General features: G+C 38.5%; 2 protein-coding genes across 2 annotated transcripts in view; one reads left to right on the top strand and one right to left on the bottom strand.

Moving 5' to 3' along the window:
* The window catches only part of PolrMT (mitochondrial RNA polymerase), a 306,750-nt gene extending 293,299 nt beyond the window's left edge, over positions 1 to 13,451 (bottom strand). Inside the window, exon 1 of the mRNA XM_067136262.2 lies at positions 13,104 to 13,451. Within this exon, the coding sequence (XP_066992363.2) occupies positions 13,104 to 13,236 (133 nt within the window). The 5' untranslated portion in view covers positions 13,237 to 13,451. The remainder of the gene's footprint in view (positions 1 to 13,103) is intronic.
* A 10-nt stretch (positions 13,452 to 13,461) lies between these two features.
* Arpc2 (Actin-related protein 2/3 complex, subunit 2) overlaps positions 13,462 to 16,165 on the top strand; it is a 40,787-nt gene continuing 38,083 nt past the window's right edge. The window contains exons 1-2 of the mRNA XM_067136261.2: positions 13,462 to 13,631; positions 14,034 to 14,127. Coding sequence (XP_066992362.1) covers positions 13,558 to 13,631; positions 14,034 to 14,127 — 168 coding nt within the window. The 5' untranslated portion in view covers positions 13,462 to 13,557. The remainder of the gene's footprint in view (positions 13,632 to 14,033; positions 14,128 to 16,165) is intronic.

The raw sequence follows: 16,165 nt of genomic DNA, 5'->3' as shown, positions 1-16,165 counted from the left end.
CTTAAAAGAATATAGAAGTGTTTTATCGGATGTTATTAAGTCCATTCTAGAGATTAGAGCTCTCTGTCCAGCTTAATCACCACTTACTGTTTTCAAATCTAACAATTTTCATACATACTTGCTTGAAATGGGCCCTAACCTGATTCTGTTTTGGAGCAGTTGAGAAACGCTCTAATTTCTAAGGAGCATAATTATGGCTCCAATTTTCAGAATATGTGGAGGCAAACCATTAATTCCAAGGAACTCAAGAATTATGTAGGAAATTGAAGTAGCTAGCTTTCATCTTCAGTATTAATCTGTTGACATTTGTGTCTGGTTTTGAACTACTGGGTTAAAGCCCAATGACTTTTAAATTAATGAATTAAGAAAGGCAACTTTTGAGAAAATGATGACATCTTTTGCAGAAGATGATGATGGTGCCCGTTGTTTAAAGGGACCTAACTAGGTCATCAGCACTAAAGTGTGACCGTTTTGCTATAAATTTTAATCACGATATCATTAAGTGCTAAAATTCTTGCTGGTAGTTCAATAACATTTAATCTGTCACCTTCTACAGAGGGATAGTGGCCGTTATCGATTTCTTGCAAAAAAAAAAAAAAACCCAGCAAATTCTACTTCTCTGTGGTTTTGCCCACATATTTTTATGTAAGCAGCTTGTTTTGAAGAAGGGTCAAAGAGGAGAGTATTTAATACAATTATAAATAAATTGTTGTTTGTTTTCCTCAAAATCAATAATTTTCCCACCATAAGGAATAAGAATGATGTCTGACCACCGAAGAGGGCTGTTGCAGGTCTTTCGATATGACACCGTACAGCATAGTTTGGTTTTTTTTGTATTTTTTTTTTTTGCTAGGGTCTTTACATCGCACCGACACAGATAGGTCGTATGGCGACGATGGGATAGGAAAGGCCTAGGAGTTGGAAGGAAGCGGCCGTGGGCTTAATTAAGGTACAGCCCCAGCATTTGCCTGGTGTGAAAATGGGAAACCACGGAAAACCATCTTCAGGGCTGCCGATAGTGGGATTCGAACCTACTATCTCCCGGATGCAAGCTCACAGCCGCGCGCCTCTACGCGCACGGCCAACTCGCCTGGTACAGCATAGTTTATTAGCTTCATTAGCCCGTATTGATAGTTCCAACAATCCCAATTATGAACTTGGACTTCCCACCTACCCAATACTTGATTGCCCTATAGGCAACCTGCGTGTCTCTGAGGATGCGGCCCTATATAAAATGAAATCTAATGGTGAAGATGTCACAAATACCCAGCCCCCGAGCCATAGGAATCAACTAATGAAAGTTTAATTTCCTGACTGACCGGGAATCAAACCTGGAATCCCTTGAACCAAAGACAAGCATGCTAACCATTTAGCCATGGAGCTGGAAGGAATGGAATGTTGTTACCTATGATATATTTTAGAAGGCAATTCATACACATTAATGAATGACTATTTATCAATGGGGCTTTATCCCATATTAAGCCGTGCTTATCGAATATTGTCAGTTGCTTTGGAATTTAATTTTAATCCAGACTCTGAACTCTCATTTAAATCTTGGTAAATTTTGAATGTAATGTGCACTGTTTGACTGGGCAGCAAAACAGCCGCTATTACCATCCACGAAGTACAGCTGACCAGGAAGACGTCTGACTGTGCACATGTGCCTACCCTCTTCCACCTCCCCTATCATGTGTCCTGTAAGCGCTCTCATGATATTGGCAAGCGCTTTGGTGAATCCAAATGCTACAGTTTTCTTTAATAATTTAAAATAAACGGCAAATATTTTAAAAAAATTTAAAGATACTCTAGACATCTAAAGGCCAAGAGGTGGTGGTGGTGGTGGTGATTATTGTTTTAAGATGAAGTACAACTAGGTAACCATCCTCTATATAACACTAATCAGAGAGAAAAAATGAAAGGGATCCGACACTTCGAAAAATGAAGGAATCGGCCAAAAGGAAGACAAGGGCCTCGTAGGGCATGAAAATGAAAGACTCCCTAGGCCTCGCAACCTAATACCGCCAGGGTTCAAAAAGAACACAAGTTGACTACTGGAGGTCGGACAGGATAGATGAAAGTGAGGAGCCTGGCACAAGTAAATGGAAGCAATGCCAGGACTAAGCTAAAGGCCCCATGCTTGCCAAACCATGCTCCAAAGTTCAGAACCCTTGGGGCCCCTTTAAGTCGCCTCTTACGACAGGCAGGGGATACCGTAGGTGTTATTCTACCACTCCCACCCACAAGGGATAAAGGCCAAGAGCTTTTGTCAGAGTGTTTTATGGTGTCAATCGGTTAAGTCTTCTCACAAAATTGCAGTCACAAAAATCAGCCTAGTGTTTTAAACATATACTTCACTATTTGCTTTACGTCGCACTGACACAGATAGGTCTTATGGTGACGATGGGATAAGAAAGGGCTAGGAGTGGGAAGAAAGCAACAATGGCCTTAATTAAGGTACAGCCCCAGCATTTGTCTGGTGTGAAAATGGGAAACCTCGGAAAACCATGTTCAGGGCTGCCGAGAGTGGGATTTAAACCCACTATCTCCTGAATGCACCCTAAATGCACGGCTAACTCATTTGGTTTTTAAATGTATAGCTATCCCCCCCACCCCCACCGAAAATAATTTCTGCTTCTCACAGGAGATTGCACTTGAAGAAGAGGAAGAAGAACTGAAATTGTACTCCTAACCCTGAAAACTCAAGAGATTTGGTTTCATATTACCTCACAAAACAAAATGATCTCTGTACTCGATTTTATATATAAAGTTTTATTGCAGCCAATGACCATATATAAATTGTTCTACTCTTTACTATATTCATGTCAGGTCTTTTCTCTTTTGCTACACTTATTGAAGTGGTATCGTTCACATATTTTCCCACATAATTTGCACACACATTCGTCGCTTGGTTCGTGATATATCTCTTTTACACATAGCTTATGACGAAATCCGTGTACAGCCAGCCTGTTCATAGCACTGCGCATGTTCTTATTTGGGCCCATCCAGTCTCTGCTTGTCATAGCATCCATCACGTAAACCTCAGATTTAGGTGAGCAATGGCTTGAGGTGTCGATGGTACAGAAAGATATCTAAGGTCCTCAATAAGGAAAGACTCCTGAGCTAATTCATTAGCTAGCCTAGATGGAGATGTCTTAGAAATACCTAATATTCTTTTCACCGATAGCTTTCACTTTTTCAAGGGTAGTTAGGTCTGATGTTGATAATTTGTCCCAGATTAAATCTATGCCATATGTCAGAATGGGTACGACTTATCTCACCTTATGAGAGTGACAGGCGATGTGTACATGTTTTAGAGCTAAAATCATATTATCATAATATAACAATATTACTTTCAAATCCACCTTCAAGATCCATTTAAATTTTTTTATTGTAATCCATCTCTTACTTGATTATAAGCTGCACCTTGACCTGACATTCACTCTAATAAGAGTTATAGAAAATTATCACTCTAAAAAAATAATCTTACGACGGCAGTATAAAAAATAATAACAAAATCAAGTCAATTACAACGTGTATTATCAATTAGTATCTTTGCATGAAAAAGCTTCATTGCCAAACCTACTGATATTTTGGTTGGGTCTTGTATATCATAAATTCCTCTTATTGCTGCTGCTACTCTTTCCCCACATGTATTTTGAATGAAGATCCTGACGTTTGTAAAGGGATGCCGAAGTAACGAAACTTATTTACTGCAGTCAAGTCTGCCCCTGCATATGAAATTCTATCTGTCGCTGCTATTCTTCCTCCTTTTCTGAAAACCATACAGACCGTCTTGTCCTTGTTAACCTGGAAGTTGTTTGTTTCGGCCCATTCCTGTAATCTATCTACCGCAATCTGAAGGTCTTCTCTGTTTCTCGATCCTATTATCATGTCATCTGCGTAGGCATAAAGCACTGTCGATAGATTATCTGTTATTGTTGTGATGTCTGTTGTAGCTATGTTAAAAAGTGTAGGGCTAATGGGGTCACCTTGTAACACACCGTTTTTTTGTGTGATGGGGGAAGAGTGTGATACCCCATCATCTATTCTCACACTATTATAGGCTAGAAGATTATTTATTACAATCTATAAAGTTAATTGTCTGCTCCAATCATACCGTCTAATTTTCCCATTAACTTTGATCTGTTGAGCAAGTCAAAGGCCTTACTGAAGTCAATGAATACAGCATAAAATTTTCCTTTTTGATGCGTAAGTGCTTCTTACACCTCATCTAGTAAATTAGCGACAGCTTGTAGAGTTCCTCTGCCTTTCCTGAACCCGAATTGTTCCTCTGGAAGATGATCATCTATTAATTCAAAGTTTTTGATTAATGATTTTTGTATATACTTTCATGATGTTGTTCTCTAACGCTATCCCTCTATATGAGTTTTCATCATCAGGCTCTACTTTTCCCTTATATAAGATTTTTATGTAGGACGTCCTCAAGCTCTCCAGGATTCTACCCGTTTCTAAACGTTTATTGAATAGTTTGGTCCAATAAGGTGCTAGCAACTGTAAAGTGTCTTTTAGATTCTCATTGTAAATTCCCTCCGGACCGGCTGCTTTGTATTTTTTAGTGTCTTGAATTGTTCTTGTCACTTCATCTATTGTTATTTCTAGATTTTGTGTCGAACTACATTTTAAGACATCTAGTGTTAATGTTCGTCCTCCTGTATTTAATACATTATTAAAGTGGTTTTCCCATTTATTCATATTTATTTGATTTGATGGATTCACCCTTTTCCTCTTTAAAGCCAGAAAAGGATCTCTTAAAGCTTCTTGGGCTTTCTCTTGTGTCTGCATTTCGGTATAATTGTTCCTTTTCGTTTTCAATAATGGTTTATAACTTCTTCGTTGTATCGCATAAGCTTGTAAGATGGTTACAGTTTTAAGTCTTCTGGATATGTGTAGTAAGTTAAGCGTTTTTCTTCTTTCTATGCAGCATTCTACATCAAACCATTCTTTGGACTTCCGAGGTTTCTTGTGGAACAAAGAGTCCCTTATTATTCCATTGATGATACCTAGAGCTGTTTCGAGGTTACCTTCCTCAATGAGCTGATGAGTCTCTTCTATCCTTTGGCTGTTTTCCCCGAGTTTGTTTTCGTCTATACTTCTTGATCTTATGTGTATATTCTCTGTTTCATGTGAAACCTTTTGTCTAATTACGAAATTTGTCGATACTGGTAGATGTTTCCTTTGTGCAGTGATACCTTGATTTCTCATCATCTGATGTCCTATCAATTTAATATTTCTTCCTTGGTAGAAGATTAAATCGATAGTGCTGGAACCATTTGGAGCCAAGTAGGTGACCTCCTCACTTTTATTGATTAGACGGTATCCTTCCGTGAGCAGCATTTCTAATACGATATCTGTTTTGCTATTCTGCTTATCCAGACAACAGTTAAATTCTCCAGCTAATATTACATTTTCATTCTTGTCAGTAAAGGCTAGAAGTTTGGCTATTTGCTCGACAGTGTCTTCTACTTTTTTCAACGGGCTAATATATGTTCCTACTATAGTAATATCTTCTGCTTTCAAGATTACTAAGTTTTCATCTATTATTGTATCTCTAAGTCTTCCCATTTTGTTGTTGTACATGCAGGTCACTCCTCCTTCCGGCCTTCCTCGATCCTTCTGAATTGATAATGCATGTTTGCTGTAATAGCCTGGAGTATCCATCCTCTCTGTCAGCATTGGTTCTGTGATAATATCATGTCCTGCCCAAGGATTTTCTGGAGTTGTTGAAAGCAAGCCTCTTATGTACTCCATTTTGGACACCTGACTGCTAATTTGATCAACAAAGATATTTTCTGTAATAAGTATAATCTCACATTTTTTATATTGTAATGGCAGACACCTCCTGATGTGATTAAATAAATAAGTTACAGATCAAATAAAATCATAAACTGGGCAAGTTGGCTATGTGGTTAGTGGGGCACAGCTGTAAGCTTGCATCCAGGAGATAGTAGGTTTGAACTCCACTGTCGGCAGCCCTGTAGATGGTTTTCTGTGATTTCACATTTTCACACTAGGCAAATGCTGTGGCTGTATCTTAATAAAGACCACGGCCGCTTCCTCGCCACTCCTAGGCCTTTCCTATATAAATGTCGCCATAAGACCTATCTGCGTCGGTGCGACATAAAGCAAATAGTAAAAAATAAAAAAATTAATGCAGATTTAGGGGAATGGAATCAGTTGAATACAAAGTATTGCCACTTGTGGTACAAACTGGCATACAAATTTCACTCATGACAAAGCAGTGCACATTCTAATGTGTACTGCAGATTTATTATTCATGCATTCATAAGGCTTGGAATGTGTTTAGGGAAATTGATCTTCCACAAATGCTTTTGCTTCAGTTGACCCCAAATTTGTTCAAATGGATTCCAGTTAGGACAAATAACTGGCCAGTCCATTGTTAGCAAGTGGTGCTCCTGCATGAATAGAAAGTTTTTTCTAAGTTTGCTCAATTGAAAAATATACCATATAGGCCTAGTAGTAAAGGTCTCATTCCTAACAAGACCAGCTATCGCAAATAGGTTTATGCTTCTTCAGACTCTAACATATGATGGTGGTGGTGATTATTGTTTTAAGTAGGGGTCGATGACCTTCGATGTTAGGCCCCTTAAAACACCAAGCATCATCACCATCATCATATTGTTTTAAAAGGAAGTACAACTAGGCAACCATCCTCTATAATTATAACACTAATCAAAGAGAAAAAATGGAATGGATCCGACACTTCAAAAAATGAAGGTATCGGTCAAAGAAAGACAAGGGCCACAAAGGGCGTGATAATTAAAGACTCCCTAGGCCTTGAGTGCTCTAATATCGCCGGGGTCGGATAGGATAGATGAAAGTGAGGAGCCTGGAACAAGTAAGTGGAAGCAATGCCAGGACTCGGCTAAGCCCAGTGGTCGCCAATCCATGTTCTCAAGTTGAGAGCCTCTGAGGCCCCTTTTAGTCGCCTCTTACGACAGGCATGGAATACCGTAGGTGTTATTCTACTGCCCCCACCCACAGGGAGAGATTCTAACAGATCTAATTCCAGAAGCAGCATCAGGATATATCTCTTAGGTTCATAGGCCTATTGTTCACTTAACAATGAAATTATGGAACAGACACTAAATACAAACACACATACTTTTTACATTTAATTAGCTTCCAGAAAATAATCAAGACTGCCACAGGGACAAAGCATAACAAAGACACAAAATATGGTTATACAATTGATGATAAAAGATAGGAAAATAGTTACATCAAATAGCTTAGTATGATAATAGTGGATACTCCTGTGACAAACTGGCGACACTGCTTCTACGTGCCATCTAGCGGTTTGGGGAGATAACTAAACTTGCTACTGCTGTCAGCTGTGTATGTTAGAAGCGTCACATTTGTGATTCGGTTAGTTTTGTGCTTTGAACCATATACGGGTGTTCTATTTACAAAAAACAAAGTGATCGCAAGTCATTTGACAAATTATAAAAACAGTGTTGTGTATGTACGTGCTAATGTTTACGTGCCTGCATTCTGTTCTCTTTATGTAAACGTACTTTCTTTAAAACATTGTTATGATTGAACCTATGCATTTAATCGATTTTCAGATGTACTCATTGGGTTGTGACAAGCAGTTTTAGATGAAATTCTGAGGACTAAAGGACCAGAACATTTAAATAAAGGCTACGTAGTGTGCTTGACCACTTCACAGAAAAAAATTTCAGAGACAAAAGTCTCTTATGCCAAGGGTATTTATATATTTTCTAGTGGTATTTCTGCACTTGAACCATTGTGGTCAGAATTACACAATGATTATGCTTTCCATTATTTATTAACAAGGAGGATCACGCAGGACTGCAGTGAAAACATTTTTTTCAATCATCAGAGCACAAGGAGGTAACCAGATGCATCACAATTTCACAGCACCATAAGAGGTGATATAGCAAATCAATTTCTCTGTGCTTCTGATAACAGTCATTGTGAATCTGATGTTGCAAACTTCCTATTGACTCATAATGATGTGGTAAAGTGAAATTTTGCAGCTAATGTTACTAAACAGTGTGAGGTGATCAGGTAAATAGGTATGACTATGATGCAATACAGAAAAATGCACACCATTATGTCATGAGCTGGACATGTAGCAAGTATCCCCATGCTGAGTGTAAGGTTGTATTGTCGTCATCTTATGATAATGATTACAGCATGGGAAATTTGAGCATAGAAATGAAGAAATATGGTAATTCAAAAATGGTGTTTCCAAATATGTTTGGGGGAAATCTGTCTGCCAAAATATCAGGAACATTTGATATGGTTTGAAAGCATACATGGAATTAGAAGCAAATTAACTGACAATTTTTTTAAAATCAGTGAATGAATGTAGGGAAGGTATATGCAACAGCTGTATAAACTTACTGACACGTATTTTAAAATCCTTATTAAGGCGTACATGAACAGAAATAATGATTCAACAGAGAAATATCTTGCCAGTAAAATGATCAAACTGTAAAAAATATTGCAAGTGTGACTTGGTCTTGGAGATGTATCAGTCTACCTTGATAATGCTGTGACATGGACAGCAGGTAATGGTATGATGATAAACGGGGTAAGTCAGGTTGTGAGTTTCACAAATAGGGAAAGTCCTCCAGTTTTAAATACTGTGTTGATGGGGTGAAAGCTCCTCATGGGGATCACTGTATTACTTGCACAACTTTTAGTGATATTTCTTTGTACGGGGGTGAGGAGTAAAGAGGGAGCACACCTGGTTCCGGTAATACTGCCAACTGAATGGAAATGAAATCTGAATAGAATCGATAGTATGATTGATCGATATGAATTTTCTAAACCTTCATTATCTTAAGCCAACAACTGTGTCACACACACATTATATAACATTTCTTGATGTGAATCTTGTTCCTAGCATGAATTCTATAGTTTGGCTTTGCTGTGTAAAGAACAACAATACTGATGCATAAGCGATTCATAGTTTGGTGTTTCAAAGGTTGCCAATACGAATCTTGAAGATTGCCGAGGTCTACCGATTCAGCAGTAGGGAGCCCAGGTATCACTAAAAGTAGCGCAAGTAATAAGTACCTAGGTGTTAATATAAGGAAAGATCTTCATTGGGGTAATCAAATACATGGGATTGTAAATAAAGGGTACAGATCTCTGCACATTTGTTATGAGGGTGTTTAGGGGTTGTAGTAAGGATGTAAAGGAGAGGGCATATAAGTCTCTGGTAAGACCCCAACTACAGCATGGTTCCAGTGTATGGGACCCTCACCAGGATTACTTACAAGAACTGGAAAAAATCCAAAGAAAAGCTCCTCGATTTGTTCTGGGTGATTTCCGACAAAAGAGTAGCGTTACAAAGATGTTACTAAGTTTGAGATGGGAAGACTTGGGAGAAAGGAGACGAGCTGCTCGAATAAGTGGTATCTACCAATATAGCCTAAATGGTCCGTTACTGGACATTATAAATTTTCAAGCTAACTCATTCCTGGTTCCTGGCAACCAGGAACCAATAACGGACAATTTATATTGGTATTATAAATTTACTCATTCGGGACAAATATTTCAGGTTCCCTATGGGAATCAACATCTATATCATAAGTGGTATCTTCCGAGCTGTCAGTGGAGAGATGGCGTGGAATGACATCAGTAGACAAATAAGTTTGAGTGGTGTCTTTAAAAGTAGGAAAGATCACAATATGAAGATAAAGTTGGAATTCAAGAGGACAAATTGGGGCAAATAATTGTTTATAAAAGGGCAGTTAGGTATTGGAATAACTTACCAAGGGAGATGTTTTTTTTTTTTTTTTTTGCTAGGGGCTTTACGTCGCACCGACACAGATAGGTCTTATGGCGACGATGGGACAGGAAAAGCCTAGGAGTTGGAAGGAAGCGGCCGTGGCCTTAATTAAGGCACAGCCCCAGCATTTGCCTGGTGTGAAAATGGGAAACCACGGAAAACCATTTTCAGGGCTGCCGATAGTGGGATTCGAACCTACTATCTCCTGGATGCAAGCTCACAGCCGCGCGCCTCTACGCGCACGGCCAACTCGCCCGGTAGGGAGATGTTTAATAAATTTCCAATTTCTTTAAAAATCATTTAAGAAAAGGCTAGGAAAACAACAGATAGGGAATCTGCCACCTGGGCAACTGCCCTAAATGCAGATCAGCAGTAACTGACTGATTTGTTCATAGTCATAACATAACGATCAAATTTTTTAATTTAGTAATACATTTGTTTTATTCTTATCAATGATTCTTTCAAATTAACATCCACCTTCTTCCTTTAATGTCTTTAAATCTGTATTTCGTTGGGTTTTCAAAGTCGAAATGTGTAGGCCTAATGTTTTAATAGCTCGTTGTGTTAGTGTTCTCCTCGAGCTGCTAGATGGCAGCTTGGTAAGTGAGGAGAGTTTCCACTATTATCATATTAAGCCATTTGATTATATCAAAATAAATGATTTACTGGTTAGGGAGAAATAATACAAACAGATATTTTTAAACAGATCTTGAACATAAATTGTTACCTGAATTATCTTTCAGATATTATAACACGAATTTCCTATTGTGTGGATTAAAACTACATCAATTTCTGTTGGAACATAATATCTCCTTCGTATGATTGCTATAAAAGTATGGATTTTAGAACAAGTATGACATTGTTTGCTATGTATGTATAAGCAATTTCTTTAAGTGGTAGGGAGTTAGGTTCCACGCTTAAGTAACAGTGGCTGACCAATAACGTATTCATAATGAAACACTGAGTTCTGTGAAATATCTGAAGTTAAACAGCATTAAGTATGATAAGCATTTGGATGGGTAGTTCCCCAAGGAGCAAAAGTGAATAAGTCACCCAACCATACTCTGGTTCAGAAATCCTGTTCAGTGGCCTATGTGCAAGTTAAAATATAATCTGGTAGACTAATTCATAAAAAGTACTGAACAGACAGATATACAGTATCATTGTGTTTTTATAATTACCATTTACTGACTTCGGGGTGAAGTGTACGTTATGGAATGAGCATGTGCAAGTTAAAATATTGGTAGGTATTAAACAAATATGAAATTTGAGGATTAAATAAGGGATATTTACAAACTCTGAATAAACATAATATTTTTTAGGGACCACCAGGCCCAAATAACAGCAAACTAACTTACATAGTACCAGCAGCTTCTTGGAAAACACAATTCCTAAAAAATACGAGGGTTGGGGCAAAAGTCATGGCAACTATTTTTTTTTCTTGAAGATACCAGTCCGGTTGGAAAATGTGACATATACATACAAAAGGACAAGGTGTTAACTACATGTGTGGACAACATACTAATTTATTAAGGTAGTATACAGGGCAATATGGCCTTCCCGGTGCAAAAGAATGACAATGCAGTACACATACAGTTGATATGACAAACCTGGGCCTAAAGACCCTTAAAGTAGTCCCCTGCTACTGACACCACACGCTGCCAATGATGTGGGAAGCACTGAATACCATCTGCCTCAGCATTTGCCGCACCATGTGTGAATCGGGTCACCTGTTGGTGCACAGCATTAGCAATGTCCTCTCGTGTTTCAAACTGCCTACTACATAGTGGTTCCTTAATCTTTCGAATGAGATCAAAGTCACAGGGTGAAATGTCGGGAGAGTACGGTGGGTGCTCCAATTCTTCCCATCTCCAACGTTGCAGTAGCTGCCCTACACACTCTGCTTTATGTGGTTTTGCATTGTCGTGCAGGATTATTGCACTGTCCACAAGATCTGGACGTTTCTCCCGAATGCCACGTCGTACCAGGAAGTCCCTGTAGTATTGTGCGGTCACTGTTCTGCCATGTGGAACAAAGTGGCAATGACATCCCTGACGTCATACGCGATGATCACCATTAATATGACTGGGGAAGGATTCTGACTGACCTTCTGCCTCCTTGGTGATCCACCATGTTCCCACTCCGCGGACTGACGTTTCAGTTCTGGTTCGTATGTCCTGGCCCAAAATTCATTGATGGCGATTATTTGTGACAAGAATTGATCACCGTCCTGTTGCCAGCGTGCAAGGTGGTCGGAGCATATTGCGTAGCGCACCTACCTTGCACTTCCATCAGTGCATGCAGTACCCACCGCGATGCGATTTTGCAGCTCATTACGCAATATCCTGAAGACAGTGCGTTTCTCGATGCCACTTGCCCTCTCTAACTCCAGTAGCGTCCATCGTCTGTCTTCGTCCAAGAGCTCCTCGATGATGGCACGTGCCATGTCGGTCCGCACACTGACAGGTCGTCCCGAACGTTGCTCATCACTGGTTGACACATGTCCTTGCTGAAACTTTCGTACCCACCGTGCTACTGTATGGTACAGTAGGGCATTAATCCCAAGGGCTTCCACTAATTCACTGTGACATTCCATCGCATTTCTCCCTCAGAGAACGGCTATTTTGATGTAAGCGCGCTGCTCAACATGGGTTACTTCCACCTCGCACGACACTCGCCAACTGACTGATTTCACAGCCCTCACTGCGCTACTACCAGCTATCACAGAGCCATCTGATGTTCTGCATACATACTATGCCTGCAGAACTTCCACACGACACATATACGTTTGTGATCCGTTCACATATCTACAAGAAAAAAAATAGTTGCCATGACTTTTGCCCCAATCCTCGTAAATAAATTAAGATCTCCTATTTCATGCTTTATAGCGACAGCCTGGCGATCTCCAAAATTTCCAGTCATAAATTTAATGATGAGTGTAAGACATGATCATCCATAGTAAGGAATTAATTATTCACTTATTCATTAGCAGGGGAAATGGAATGTTACGATGGCTCAACTGGTAAGCACCTAGCGCGAAACTGAAAAACTTCTGTCTCTCTCATTTCTATTGCAAGGAAATAGTCGAAGAACGAAGTAATAACTATATCATTCTTGTTAACTGGTAAAATATAATTAAAATTTCGTATGCATTGTTTGTGCCACCTAAGCCCTAAATGAAAGGTTAAAAAAGGTAAAACATGCAAACATATACTTAAATATAATGTGGTAAACTAATTCATAAAAAGTAAAGAATAGACGGGTATTCAGTGTTATAGTGTTTTTAATTAATAATTACCATTTATTGGCTTCGGTGTGAAGCGATGATTACAGAATGAGCATGTGCGAGTTAAAATATTGGTATTAAACGAATATGACATCATCTGAGGATTAAATAAGGGAAATTTACGAACTCTGAATAAACGTAACATTTTTAAGGGATCACCGTTTCCTCGTGACTAAGTTTATAACAGTATTTTAAATTATTCACAAATCTTCATCCGGGCCAACCATAACCACTAACAAAAACATTCACCTGCACAAGCAAGCTTCGCACCTCTTTTCACTTTTATTTACGTTATTCTTTTTTTTATTCACACTGTCACGTGGGTCATAGTGCACCAATCCGAAAGTACCGTACTTCTCCATGTTAAGATTGTAACTTCCGGTTGCATACACCCAGCAGTGGAAGATTAGTATTAGTCATAGTATTCATGATTTTATGAAATTCCTTATTGCTCAGTGAAGGAATAATGATCTTGCTGGAGATCAATAATAGGATAGTAGAAGAAACCTTGACTCTAAAATTCAAAAATGCATTAGCAGGGTAAGTAGGCTGCAAATATGTAGTTTTTAAGGAACGCGACAGGAGTGGACACCGGTAGGGGTGGAGCGCGCTTGCAAAGTAATAATGAGATAAGACTCTAATGTTCATTCAGTTTGATTGATACTAAATAAAGGACACATTCTTGAGTAGAAGAAAGTGCAGTTTGATGTTACATTCAGTTGAAGTACATGCAGTATTATGTTTGGGTTTTATCAACGAAAGTTTCGTGCAAGTACCTTGACAGGCCTGGCAAATGAAGTGTTTACCTACTGACATCAATTCAGAGGTTAAGTTTTTTTTTAGTTTATCTATGAAAAATATGTTCCATATAGTTTACATCTGTATGTGCTGTAGAATATTAGTGTTATATGTGATGTTAATAGTTCCTTTCGTGTTTTGTAGGCACAAACCAGAATCGATAGACATTACAATTGCTGATTTTGATGGAGTTTTGTTCCATATATCTAACGTTGGTGGTGACAAAACGAAAGTTAGAGTAAGTACCTACACAAGAGTGTTATTGTGCACCAGATGCACAGTATTTCTATATACTGTCATGTCTCTTTATGCACTGAAGTTTGAAGAACCATTGGTAATGATTTATGGAGCCTGCTAAGATGCTTTAGAAAATTGGTTTATGTTATGGCAGCTTTCTGTCAAAACTATTCCAATCGGATATTTGTTGCACATTACTGTATGGGCTTTTCAAATTATTTGTGCTGAACCTGAACTCTTTAGATTGTAGCATATGTGAAATTCCTCGCAGTAGCAGGTTATCTTATCCTCATTCCATTTAGTCGGTCATTTTTTGAGAACACAGATGTAACATTGGAAGCAGTATTTGGTTGTCATCTGTAATTATTTGAGAACAGTTGGATTTCATGTATGCTAAGATTATCAACCATGTACATAAATATTAATATACTACTACTTTTAATAATAAAAGAATGTGCATGGTTATACAGCACTTGCTGACACAACTGTGTCAGGGTTTCTTGTCTAACAATATACATCATAAGGTTACGTGAACGAATCGTATCCACGAATTTTAACTGTAATTTTTGTGCCAAACGGAAGATAATAATTGGTTTTACTCAAATAAAGTAGAAAATCTGTGGTAAATTAAGAAATACCGTCGTTACTACAGAAATATCTATACGTACTTATGGGCTGTAGACAGGACTCCCTTATGTTGCATTCCGCTGCTCTTTTCTTTCTTGATAGCGCAGGCAGTTCAAACTACAAAATAGCATGATCCCTGGACCAATTTTTATTGAGCAAAGATATCACACATGGAAGTGTTAAGCAAACAGACAAACAAAACACGTATGGAAGTGCTGCGACGTAGCAGAAAAAAATAGTTGTAAGGTAGTAAAGTATGTATCCATATTCTTGTCTACAAGTAAAATATTTTGTACTATTTCTTAATTTACTGCAGATTTTACACTTTATTTGAGTATAGGCAATTATTATCTTCCATTTGGGACAAAAATTACAGTGAAATTTCGTGGATACGATTCGTTCACGTACCGCATCATAGCATAGCAAGGTATCTCTCGTATAGTTGTTCAGATGTACACACGCCTGCTCTCCAGACCCGGCTCGTAGAACCCCACATTTCTACGTACTTCGTGATGAAATCTGTGTATGGATAATCTAGTGACCATATGCCTTAAATCATATTTGCCACCGCATGTTCACTCCCTATTAACCATCACATCAATTATATAGAACTGATTCCATACCATTGCCCTCTTTCTCTGCAACTCCTGTAATAGTTCCATGCAATTCGTTGTGGCTGGTAGCAGAAATTGCAGCCTCACAGTAGAAACATTTCCCTGGCAATAATATAAAACTAATCTGAATGATGTGTATTTTGATGCGCTAAGAGCTTGCTTAAAAGGTCTTCCCTTCAAGTTTTCTAGTTCCTGTAGTTGTTGTTTTGCTAGGTGTTCCTATATTAATTCTAGACCATATGCGACAGTTTGTGTCTCTTTCATATCAGTCACGTAACAATTATAGTGGCAGATGTTTGATGTCGCTGCTAATTGCAAGATAGTCAAATACTGATGTTGATTTGATGAATTGTAGGTGATTGTTGTGTTGATGAAGGATGCAGTTTTATTGAATTTAAAAGCTGCACAATCCTTTTGAAAGAAGTTATTCAAAATTAAAGATTGAATGTCCTTTTGCTTGCCAATTTTTTCTGTTTTCACTTTTGAAGTTGAAATTGAAATCGCATTGTTTTTCGTCTTAATCGGCTGATGATGACCTGGACTAGGGTCGAAACCGGTACCATTTCTGCTAATTATTAAATGGGAATGTAATTCACTACAAGTTGCTTTACGTTGCACTGACACAGATAGGTCTTAAATGATGGAGTAGGAATGGGCTGGGATGGGAAGGAAGTGACCATAGCCTTAATTAGGTTACAGCCCGAGCATTTGCCTGGTGTGAAAATGGGAAACTACGGAAACCATCTTCAAGGCTACCGACAGGATCCTAGTTTTAATGATTAAATTATACAGTTGAAG

The sequence above is a fragment of the Anabrus simplex genome, chromosome 1 (assembly GCF_040414725.1).
Source record: "Anabrus simplex isolate iqAnaSimp1 chromosome 1, ASM4041472v1, whole genome shotgun sequence".
Taxonomy (NCBI): domain Eukaryota; kingdom Metazoa; phylum Arthropoda; class Insecta; order Orthoptera; family Tettigoniidae; genus Anabrus; species Anabrus simplex.
Note: the sequence above shows the minus strand (reverse complement) of the source record. Positions and strands in the feature narration are given on the sequence as shown.